The sequence below is a fragment of the Chlorella variabilis genome (assembly GCF_000147415.1).
Source record: "Chlorella variabilis unplaced genomic scaffold CHLNCscaffold_15, whole genome shotgun sequence".
Taxonomy (NCBI): domain Eukaryota; kingdom Viridiplantae; phylum Chlorophyta; class Trebouxiophyceae; order Chlorellales; family Chlorellaceae; genus Chlorella; species Chlorella variabilis.
Window position 1 is genome coordinate 548,945 of NW_005435073.1, and position 10,918 is coordinate 559,862.

Genomic DNA, 10,918 nt, shown 5'->3' on the forward strand with positions numbered 1-10,918 from the left:
CAATAACCTTGCGACCCGCCGCGGCGCGCCGAATGGAATGCCTCCTCCTGTTGGCGAAGAACCTGTTCAACAGGTGGGGAAGATAAGCATTACATGAGGGTTTGATTACTGGGTCCGCTCTGGCATGACGCCGCCGCAGACGGCACGCCCACAGCTCACTCGGTTCGAGCAACCCGAGGGCAGGGCTGTGCAAGCACATCAAGCGTGCATCAATTCAGCTGCTGCCGCCGATGCGCAGTATGCCGCAGTTTGGCAGGCCGTGCCGCCGGTGCTCGCCCAGCGGCGTGCCCAGCAGGGCGGCGGCCAGTATGCTGAGCGCGTCGCCGTGGGAGACCAGCACTAAGTGCTTGCCGCTGTGCCGCTGCTCCAGCTGCTGCACCAGGCCCGCGGTCCGCGCCGCCACGTCCTCCACGCTCTCCCCGCCCTCTCCTGGTGGCCTGCATATGCGGCAGGGGCCGTGAGGCGAGGCACAGGAGGGGGGCAAGGGCGCAGCGGCGACAGCATGCGCCCAGCCCACCATCAAGAATTGTTGCAGGCGGTGGGCAGACTGATGGGCACGCTTGCTAAAGAGAAGCCGGCCAGGCACCGGCTCGGCCCAGCCAGGTCCAGCTCCGCCCCGCAGCAGCAGCGCCGCCAGCCAGCCCACCGGTTGGATGTGGACAAGGCGTCCTGCGCCCACACTAGCTCGTAATTGGCGCAGCTGGTCATCTCGTGGTCGCCAAAGCACCGCTCGCGCAGCGCCGGCTCCAGCTGCCAGCGGGGGGCAGGCGGCAGGCGGCCAAGTCGGGCGTGGGCTATGAAGCAACCTCAGGAAGGACCAGGCAGGCAGTTTCTTGTCGTGCTTGTGCACAGATCACGACGTGCACGAGCGTAGCGCGTCCATCCAGCACGCCAACGTCTGCTGCGAGCGGAGCAGGGGCCAACATCCCGGCACAACGGCACGCTGAAGGCTGTGCGCTGTAGCGCACCTGCAGCCGCGGGTCGCCCTCCTGGATACCCAGCGCCGCCCCCGCACCCACTGCGGTGTCCACTGTGCGGCTAAAGGGCGAGGCCAGCACTGCCAGCGACGCAGGTTCGTGCATGCCCAGCTGCTGCGCCAGTTGCTGCCCCGCCGCCGCTGCCTGCTGCCGTCCCGTGTCGCTCAGGCCCCAGCGTGCCTCCTGCCCGTTCTCTGGCCGGCTCACAATCAAGTCCTGCTCATTGGCGTGGCTGAGGCCGTGCCGGAGAAGGTAATACGTGTTGTTGAAGGTGGTAGGGGCAGCGACCATGCCTGGGGCGTGCTAGCCACAACGGCGGAAGGCGGCAGCGGGTGGGCGGGCAGGCGGCGGTGGCAGGGGTGCTGCACTGTGCGATCTGCTGCTACCTGTGCTGCCTGGAGATTAGCCCACAACGGGTTGAGGCTATTCTGAGGGCTGGCCTTGTGCTGGTGTGACCGACAGCCAATGTGTGTGTGCCTGGTGTCGCACTTGGTGCTGCTGGAGCACAGAAGAAGAAGAAGAATCACATGTGGGAGGTGAGAGGCATCGATCGGGGCTGTGCTGGGAGCGAGCTGCCACGTTTCAATTGGCGCCTTAAAGCCAGAAGCTGGAGGCGCCATTCAATTCGAAACACCACCGTCTTAAGCCATGCACGCGCTGACGGGGGCTGCACCGCCCCTGGCCGCCGGCCGCAACCGCAACCTGGCTGGCAGCAGGTTGCGGACGACGCCGTGCACAGCGCCTTTCAAGCAGCCAGCCAGGAGGCCAGTGGCGACCTGCAGACCATCCAGGTCTGGCTCGACATGTGCAACATGTTGACCGAGGCGGGGCGGGGGGGGGGGGGGTTGCGGGCAGGGGGTGCCTGAGCGGAGAGGAGAGGGCCTCAATTAACCAGTTCATGTTCATTACCAACCTGGCCCTGCGCTGCAGGTGGCGGTGGGGCAGCATATCCTGCGGGAGGACATTGCCGCGGTGATGCGCCGAGCGGCGGGGCGGAAGCTGAGCGGCGGCGACCTTGCAGCCCTCGCCCGCTGCTTCGCACTGGATGCCTCTGCCACCATCAGCTGGCCCGAGTTTGAGCGCAGCTGGCGGGCGCTGCAGCACCTGGGGGCCCGCAGCAGCGCTGCAGCTGCTGGAGCGAGCAGCCGGGCAAGGACCAAGCACCCCGGTGCGACGGCAGCGGCGGCGCCACTCCTTGGCAGCCAGGTGAGCCCAGAGGGATGCCAGAGGGATGCGAGCCTGCCTGGGCTGTGCATGCTTGCATCCTTGTAATCGCATGCAAACTACCACCCCCCAGCCTGCCACCATGAGCCTCCCCGCCGTTGCAGCCCGCCACCGAGGGGCAGGCCGTCGGCTGGCACCACGCGCAGGCGCCGCTGCAGGCGCGGGAGCGGCGCGAGGATGCAGCAGCGCGCTACATGCCACTGCGCGGCACAGACGTGACTCGCGGCGGCGAGGGCCGCTCGCCTGCCTCATACTACGGCATTTACCTCTGAAATCGCCGCTCCAGTTTTCTTCCGCTACAATACATTCTTCCACCTTCTTCACCTGCTGGGCTGTCTCACCCTGACTGCCCTGTCCTTGTCTCTCCTCTCTACTACTGTCCTTCTCTCAGCTGGCGATCCGCCAGCTGCTGCCCCTACACCCAGCACCCGTCCTTGCAGCAGAGGGGCTTGTCACACAACAGTGTCGCGCTGGCGCAACAGGCACAGGGGCAGGGCACAAGGTCAGCAAAGGAGGGTGTGGAAAAGAGGGGGCAATCGAGGCGGGGCAGACGTGACGTGTGAACAACACAGCAAGGGATGGGAAACGGGAGTCGGCAGCATAACCAGAAGCTGCGCATGGTGCGGCGCATGGCGAATGAACGAGCATGGGGGCAGGCTGCTTGAACTGGTGGTGCAGCTGCGGATGGGGAAAAGCCTGGACGGCTGCTTGTTTGGGTGCGGGCGACCCGTGCGGCCTGCTGGCCGCGGCGGGCCTACTGCTGGGCCTCCTCCTCGGGAGGCGGCGCGCGCTGCCCGCTGCGGCTCCTGCTGCGCGAGCGGGGCGCCTTCTTGGAGGGGCTCCTGCTGCGGCTGCGGCTCCTGGCGCGGCCGCGCTCCTCGATGCCGTCGGCCGGAGCCGGTGCCTCCTCAGCCGGGGGCACGGCATCTGCAGCGGGCGGCTCGGCCGCGGGCGCGGGGGCGGGCTCGGTGGCCGGCGCGGGGGCTGGGGCTGGGGCTGGGGCGGGCGCGGCGGCCAGCGGCACCTCCACGACGTGCGGCGCCGGCGCTGGCATGGGCGCGGGCGCCGGCGCGGGCGAGGGCACGTGCGGCGCGGCGGCCGCCGGCAGGGCGCCCACCGAGGCCACGGCGGCAGTGGCGGAGGCGGTCGCCACGGCCATGGACGCGTGCTGGCCCGTGCCGTGGGCGGGGCTGCCGCAGATGTAGCACTGGTGAGGGTAGCGGCATCGCCCTATCCACTGGCAGTTGCCGGTGCGCCAGAACTGGATGCAGTGCTGCTTGCCGTCGGGGGGGGCCAGCAGCGCGCCGGCGGCTGCCAGCGCCTGCGACGCCGCGGCGGGGCGCGGCATGTGGCACTTGCGGCACGACTGCCGCTCTGGGTAGTTGCCCCAGCCACAGCCGGCGCACTGCCAGTCGCCGGCCACGGGCGCGCCCGCGGGCTGGGGCACCCCACCACCCATGCCTCCCATGCCACCACCCATGCCATAGGACGGAGGCGGCGCCATCCCGCCCATGGGCGGACCACCAGGCGGCGGCATCCCGGGCGGCATGCCGCCGGCCGCCGCCATGTTGTGCTGGCCGGTGCCGTGCGCGGGGCTGCCGCAGATGTAGCACTGGTGAGGGAAGCGGCAGCGTCCCACCCACTGGCAGTTGCCGGTGCGCCAGAACTGGATGCAGTGGTGATTCCCATCCGGCTGCGGCTCCATGGCTGCTGCGCTGCTGAAACCTGCGGCAGGGACAGGAAACACAGGCAGTGGCGGTGGGGCCACTGGTTGCAGCTGCAGCATGCTCACGGCCGCCGTTCATGAACCTAACGCGCCGCCATCAGCGCCCCTGCGCGGGCCCCGCAACTGTGCACAGCCCCTGTCGTGCGACGCACGCACCTGCGAAGCTTCTCTCCCCCTCGATTGGCCGCGGGCTTGGGGCCTACGCTGATCGCGGCGGTTTCGCGCTGGTTCTGGCTCTGGAGGGCCTGATGTAGTTAGAACTGAAGGTGCAAAGCTGCAGGGTGCGGCTGCATGAAGCTCATGTACCGCACCGCCGCCTCGCTCACAGCGGGCGCGGCTCGCTGGCTGGCTGGGCGGCCTGGACCTGGACGATTCCAGATCCTTTTTGTCACGTCACCTGGCTGGCTCTAGTAACACAGCCTCAGATGCAGCCCACACAGTGTTTGCGGCGGTGGGAGAGCGGCACGCCTTGTGCCAGAGGATATGAGTTAGCGCAGCCTATAGAAGCGCCAGCCACTGAGATATCCATTCATCCATTAAATAGATCATTGAATTGGGGGAATGATCAGCTGCCCCCCCCCCAAATCCCCTTGGACCGCCACCGCTGGTGCCAGCCAGCCTGAGCTTGACTTGTGAGGGTGGTGGGCTGCGTTTGGGTGCACGAGGGTTGCTCACCAGCGCACAACCAATCCCACGAAAGCAGGCGAGCGACACGCAAAGCCGATGGAGCAGCAAATTGAGGGTGCCGCGCAGGCCGACCGCTGCCTCTCCAGACATGTGCTGCCGCTGCGCCGCCCTCACAGCATCTTCTGCAGCAGCTGCAGCAGCTCCGGCTGCTGGATGTACTCTGGCAGCTCGTCCTTGGCCACCCACAGGTGCTCGCTGTACCCGCTGCCGCCCCTGAGCACCGGTACGCCCTGTATGAGCTGGCACCTGCGGCAGCCGGGGGCGGGCAAGGAGGCGGGGACATCCTCGGGAGCATGGAGGTGTGGCTAGCCAGCCCCAAACAGGCAACCAGACCGGGCAGGCAGAGGGCCAGCAATGCACAGTGCTGCCCCAGGGTGGCAACGGCGCCGCAGGGCCCGCCCGCACCTGTGGAAGAAAAGCGTTCCGGCCTCGCCCAGCGCCACGTGCCCCGCCGGCGCGTTGCCCACAAAATAGGGCTGCACCACCGACTCGTCCACGCACTCTGCCAACGCCCGCTCCGCCGTCTGCCGCATCGTCTCGCCCTCCTGGTTCTCTGCGGGTGGGGGCAGGCGGGGCAGGAGGCGGGGGCTCACGCAGGCAGGCGGGCAGGCAGGCAGCAGCAGTGAGGCAAAGGGCAGGCTTGCAGGAGGGCTGTCCTGAAATGAAGTGGCTCAGGAGAGGCACAGGATGGCAACCCAGAGGCACAGGCATGTGCTGCTTATCGTTTCCCTCGCAACGAGTCGTCGGCGAGCCACAAGCCATTTCCCTGCCAGCCAGGTTGCCAGGCTTTGCTCCAGCCTGCCAAGCACGCACCTCGCTGCATGAGCGACCATGCGCCGCCGCCGCTGCCGCCCTTTGGCCGCACCAGCATGAACAGCCGCTGGTCTAGCCGCCGCTGCAACGAGCGCCTATCGTTGGCCTTGTCGGCCGCGGTGATGCGAGGCGCTGGCTCGTACCTGCACCACCATCATCCAGCCAACAGCGTTAGCCTGCACCTCTCCCTGCCTCCCAAACACTCGCCGGCTGGCTCAGCCGCATCCCACAACCCCAGGATGCATGCTCCCGTTGCCCGCACATCCACAACACGCCACGCACATGCTGCCCATGGCTGCACCCTCAACCACGCCCCCCGCCCACCCCACCCAATCCCACCTGGCCCCTGCATCATCCGCCTGCCTCTCGCTGTCTTTAAGCTCCACAAAATCCTTGGGCAGCACCTTAAAATACTTTTCTGTGATGGCCTGCAGAATCCAGGCCAGCGTGGCGCATGCTAGGTGGCGGGAGCAGTGTGCTCAAACGGTGCAGCCGTGCCCAGCGCAGGGAAGGCTTGCACCCTGCGGCCGAGCTGCAGAGGCAGCCATGGTGGGGATGTGGCCTGCAGCGCGGCGCATGGGTGCTGCGCACCTGCTGCCATTCGCGGTGCTCCTGCTCCCACTCTGGCGGGTCGGGGATGATGACGGGCAGCCGCTCCAGCACGCACACGCCAAACAGCTTGCCGCCGCTCGCCGCTGCCGCGGCCTGCACGTTAGGCAAGGCATACACGGCTGCATTGGCTGCTGGAGGGGGCGGGCGTGCTGCGTGCGTCTTCCACTTTGCAGCAACCCGAAGAGAGGCGGCGGCGGCGGCGGCGTTGACAACCCATCGGGCAGAACCCATAGCTGCAGGACCTGCGCATCACGCATCACTCACGGTGGCGCTGAATGAAGCTAGGTGGACGAGCTGAAAGGGCTTGGGGCCGCCAGCCGTGCCGCATGCCGCTTGCAGCAGCGCTGTCGCTGCCTGGGGCTGGCTGAGCAGCCGCCTACAAATGCTGGACGCCATGGAGAGCTGCAATGGGCACTGCCGAAGAACAAATGTTGCGATGAGGCTCTTGCTGCGCTGCAGCTCGGCTGGGTCCACAGGTTCACGACCGATGCCGCGAATGCAGTGCCCAAAGGACGGCCAGGCACGAAGCGAGAGGTACGTGTACTTCTGCTCAAGAACTCAGCGCTGCAGCATGTGCCGCTGTCTGATCTACGCCCCAGCTCCCATCTGCATCCCGCCACTGACTTGCCAACAGGTCCGCAGTTTGGGCGCGCTCGCAACGGCTCGGCGGACTGCCCGATCGCGGCTGTGCAGGGGCACGCCAACTCGTTGACGACAGGCAAGGCAGAGTGCGGTCGCTGCAGCTTGTTTCTGTGCTCGGGCAGCTGTGGTCCCCCTGCTTGTGCTCCTCGCAAGTGGTGAACCCAGGAGTGCTTCAAACCTGCTCGCAAGGCGTGCACTGCCCCCTGCCGTATGGTGGGGCTCCAGCGGCGCCGCCGCCCACCCCGCCTCTGCTGCCGCGCCGTGCCTTCAGGTTGTTTCCCAGAGGGCAGCCAGCAGCGCGACCATGGCGGCCGCCACCGCGCAGCTGGCCAGCTTTGAAACTGGGCACGGCGATATGGTGCATGACGCCGCCTTTGACTATTACGGGAAGCGGTTGGCCACCTGCTCCAGCGACCGCAGCATCAAGGTGTTTGAGGTTGCGGGAGAGCAGGTGCGCCGCCCTGAGAGGCCACAGCCTGATCTGCTGGCCCTCTCGCCGCCGACGCCGCTGCCTGTTGGTCCCGCCTGCCGCTGGCCCTGCCTTGCGGCTTTGCATTGTTTGCAGCGCAGCTGATGCCGTGCACGCATGGCTGCGCTGCACCTCCCCTGTCCCCACACCCACCCGCACATGCCCCCACACACACACCTGCAGGTGACCCACCTGGCCGACCTGAACGGCCATGAGGGCCCCGTGTGGCAGGTGTCCTGGGCGCACCCCAAGTTTGGCAGCCTGCTGGCCTCGTGCAGCTTCGACAACCGGGTGGTGGTGTGGAAGGAGGTGTCGGACAATGTGTGGCAGCAGGTGTACCAGTCGCCGCTGCACACCGCCAGCGTCAACTCCCTCTGCTGGGCGCCGTACGAGCTGGGGCTGTCGCTGGCTGCGGCCTCCTCCGACGGCGCCGTCTCGGTACTCACATACCAGCCAGACGGCACCTGGCACGCAGACAAGGTGGGCCGCCGGCTTGGCGTGGGCATGGCGGGCGGCAGCAATGGCCGCATGCAGCACGAGACGACCTGTGGCTGCAGCTGCTGGTGCAGCAGGTTTGTGGCTTAAGGGTTGCAATTGTATGGCCGCCGTCTGGTGCAGATGGATGGTGCACACCCCATCGGCTGCACCGCGGTCTCCTGGTCGCCCGCCGCACCCAAGGGCTCGCTCGTCTCCTCCAAGGCCCCCGGCCAGCCCGTGCGGCGCCTGGCCTCCGCCGGCTGCGACAACTGCGTTCGGGTGTGGATGTATGCGGAGCAGGCGCGGCAATGGCGGCAGGACGGCGCCACCCTCACGGGCCACACAGGTGGGGGGCAGCGGGGGTTGCAGGCGGGGCCAGGCGCTGGCAGGGCAGAAGGGCACAGCGCACGGCAGATGGATGTGTGTGTGCATGCTTGGGGGAGGCTCCTGCAGGGTGCCACGTGGGCTGCAGCTGCCTGATGCACACTACTCACCTGCCGGCTGCCTTTCTGTGGCGTGCAGACTGGGTGCGTGACGTGGCGTGGGCCCCGAACTTTGGGCTGCCCATGAACACCATCGCCAGCGCGGGGCAGGATGGCAAGGTGTTCATCTGGACCGAGCGGCAGGAAGGTGCGCGCCTGTTGTGGTGGTGGTGGGCGCTTCTGGGAGGGTATGTGTGGGTGAAGAGTGGAGCATGGCGTGGCATTCGCTGCTGAAGGACGGATTGGCACCCGCTGCTGCTGCTGCGGCGGCGGCGGCGGCGGCATCTCGACTGCCGCTGCCTTGCTGCGCTTGTTGCTCCGCTTTGCGGTTGTTTGCCTGCCTCGGGCGAGCTCTGCCTTCTTGGGGCACCGCTGCCCCCGCTCTGCTGACGCCCCCCCCTTCCCTCCTCTGCCATGTACCGCAGGCGGCTGGGAGCGGCACCTGCTTCACGACTTTGGCGCCGCGGTGTGGCGCGTCAGCTGGTCGGTCAGCGGCAACATCCTCTCCGTGTCCGACGCCAACAACGCGGTCACGCTGTGGAAGGAGGCGGCGGACGGCCAGTGGCAGCAGATCACGCAGTAGGAGGCGGCTCGGCTTCGGCGGTAGCAGGTGGCAGCGGAGCCCAGGCCTGAGCTACCGGCCGCTCCTTCCAGCTTGGTTTGCATTGTTGCCTTGCGCCACGGCTTCACCAGCTGTCTGAATGACATGTTGGCCCGAATGAAAGAATGTTGGGGTCGCCAGGGTGCCAGAGGAGCTGTGTGTGGCAGCAGGGGGTGGCAGTGTCCTTTCGCCGCCGCAGGTCCTGACATGGCCATGGGAATGTGGGCGGTGCTCGTTGGTGCGGCAGCCCTCCCAAACGCCTGCATCCGCCAAGGCATGCCCCTTCACATGGACCACAGCCTCTCGCGATGGTGGCTGGTGATCGCTCTCGTTACCGAAAGTACGGGACCCTCGCCACGGCGGCGCGGGGTGTTATGGACATTCAGCCGCTCTGCTCGGCTCGCCCATAGACTTCCACCAACCCCCAAGCCACCCCGAACACCCTCCGTGAGCAGTGGCCACACATAGTCATTCCAGGACCCCCATCTCTCAGTCTGCTTTCACCTCGCCGCCCTCTCTCGATGTGCCAGTCTCGCGTGCCCAGCGCCATTTCGGCCAAGGGCAACGGCGCCCGCGCAGCCTTCGACCTCTCGCGAGCTCTGAAGGCGGCGGCCTCGCAAGCCGCCACAGCAACGCCCACCCCACACGGCTCGCAGCAGCAGTGTGTAGCACAACCGGTGAGCCTCTACACTCGTTGCTGCCTCCGTGCCGCTGCTCTCGGGATGGGGCACGTGCACTATCGTGCATATCTCACGCTTCAAAGCGGTTGGCTGGCTCAGAGGCACTCCAGGAAGCGCAGGGTGCTGCTGGGGATCAGGCGCCAGACGCTGAGAGCTCAGCACCGGAACAGCCGCTCACCTTGCCTGCTCGCCGCCGCCCCCGCAGGCGCCCGCCTCTGACGAGGAGCTGCTGGCGGAGCAGCTGATTGCCGAGCTGTTGATTGAGGAGTGCAGAGATCTGATGGCGCGGCAGCTGGAGCAGCTGTCGCTGAAGGAGCAGCACGAGGTGTGTGCTCAGCCGCCTCGCCGGATTGTGCTCCTCTTACCGGCCATATGTGCTCCCCGCTGCCCTTGCTCACTAGCTCCTGCTCGCCCATTGCCGCCTGCTGCAGGCCACCTTCAGCCGCATCAGTGCCGACATCCAGGCCAAGCGGGCGCAGCCAGCGTGCCGCGCAACATTGGCATGATCCACTCGTGCCTGCCCCAGCCATGCCGTGGCCCTAGTGGGCCACGCGGGGGAGCAGAGCTTGTCGAGTGCCTTGCTGCTGCTTTCTGCAGCGGCCCATGCTCCCTACATATGCCGCTCTCGGCATCCTATTTTGGCGTTTTGAACTCTTCTCCCGGCTGCCTGCCACAGCGGGCAGCACCCTTTCCTGTGTACAACGTCTGTCTGGGGTTTCTCCCTGTCCCCCTATTCCAGCCCCTGTCCGCCTCCCGTCCGCCTCCTTGCATCTTCCTTGCGACGTCTTCCCTTCCACCGATGCCCACGAAAGCACTCTAGCCATCTCTACTTGCATTCATTCATTCATTCATTCAGCACACAGCCCGGCCGCCTCTTGCTCGAGGGCGGCCCACTTTGGCCTGGGCAGCCCGGGCCGCCCTCCCCCCCGGGCGCATGTTCGGTGTTGGAGGGGTGTGCCCAGCGATAGGGGGCCCCTGAAGGCATGCGCCGAGGCCGGGAAGCGTGGTTCGGCGCTGCTGCACGCTTGGCGATTTGACCAGAACCACGTGCCGCCGAGCTGCGGCCGCAGTTTCCGGCCCACGGTCTACGGTCGCAGCCACGGGACTCGGCGGCACGGCGTTTGGGCCCAAGCTTGCTGCCGCCGCCGCCGTGCCCGGGGGGCAGCGCGGCGGCGGCGGCGGCACGCTGCGACGCCCCCGTGCTGCCGAGCTGCGGCCGTAGTTTCCTGCCAGAAGCCCACGGCCACAGCCACGGGACTCGGCGGCACGGAGTTTCGGTCCACGGCTTGCTGCCGCCGCCGTCGCAGGGGTGCTGCCTGCGGCGGCGGCGGCACGGCGTTTGGGTCCACGGCTTGCTGCCGCTGCCGCCGCCGCAGGGGTGCTGCCTGCGGCGGCGGCGGTAGCGCACGTGGCAACCCCCCGCGTTTCCTTGCCTCCCATCCACCGGACCCCGTCCTGCGCTTCACTTTGTTTAGGGAGGGGCTGCTCACTGCTCATTGCTCATTGCTCATCGCACACTGCTCAACGG

The 10,918-nt window shown here is 67.4% G+C and overlaps 4 protein-coding genes across 4 annotated transcripts; 1 reads left to right on the plus strand and 3 right to left on the minus strand.

Annotated features, from left to right (window-relative positions):
• Positions 1–75: 75 nt before the first annotated feature.
• Positions 76–1,402, minus strand: CHLNCDRAFT_59722 (hypothetical protein). Its single transcript, XM_005846064.1, has 3 exons — positions 969–1,402; positions 647–750; positions 76–437 (listed from the first exon to the last, which is right to left on the minus strand). The coding sequence occupies exons 1-3, from the start codon at positions 1,266–1,268 to the stop codon at positions 215–217; spliced, it is 627 nt and encodes a 208-aa protein (XP_005846126.1). The 5' UTR covers positions 1,269–1,402; the 3' UTR covers positions 76–214.
• A 1,553-nt stretch (positions 1,403–2,955) lies between these two features.
• On the minus strand, positions 2,956–4,006 carry CHLNCDRAFT_53396 (hypothetical protein; the record flags this gene model as incomplete). Its single annotated transcript, XM_005846065.1, has 2 exons — positions 2,956–3,926; positions 3,994–4,006. The coding sequence occupies 2 exons, from the start codon at positions 4,004–4,006 to the stop codon at positions 2,956–2,958; spliced, it is 984 nt and encodes a 327-aa protein (XP_005846127.1).
• Positions 4,007–4,724: 718 nt separating this feature from the next.
• On the minus strand, positions 4,725–6,270 carry CHLNCDRAFT_53397 (hypothetical protein; the record flags this gene model as incomplete). The annotated part of the gene is made up of 5 exons (XM_005846066.1): positions 4,725–4,860; positions 5,020–5,167; positions 5,428–5,570; positions 5,767–5,855; positions 6,019–6,270. The coding sequence occupies 5 exons, from the start codon at positions 6,268–6,270 to the stop codon at positions 4,725–4,727; spliced, it is 768 nt and encodes a 255-aa protein (XP_005846128.1).
• Positions 6,271–6,997: 727 nt separating this feature from the next.
• On the plus strand, positions 6,998–8,846 carry CHLNCDRAFT_31922 (hypothetical protein). Its single transcript, XM_005845938.1, has 5 exons — positions 6,998–7,132; positions 7,334–7,630; positions 7,769–7,973; positions 8,150–8,257; positions 8,535–8,846. Exons 1-5 carry the CDS (start codon positions 7,037–7,039, stop codon positions 8,690–8,692), a joined length of 864 nt encoding a protein of 287 aa, XP_005846000.1. The 5' UTR covers positions 6,998–7,036; the 3' UTR covers positions 8,693–8,846.
• The last annotated feature ends 2,072 nt before the right edge of the window (positions 8,847–10,918 follow it).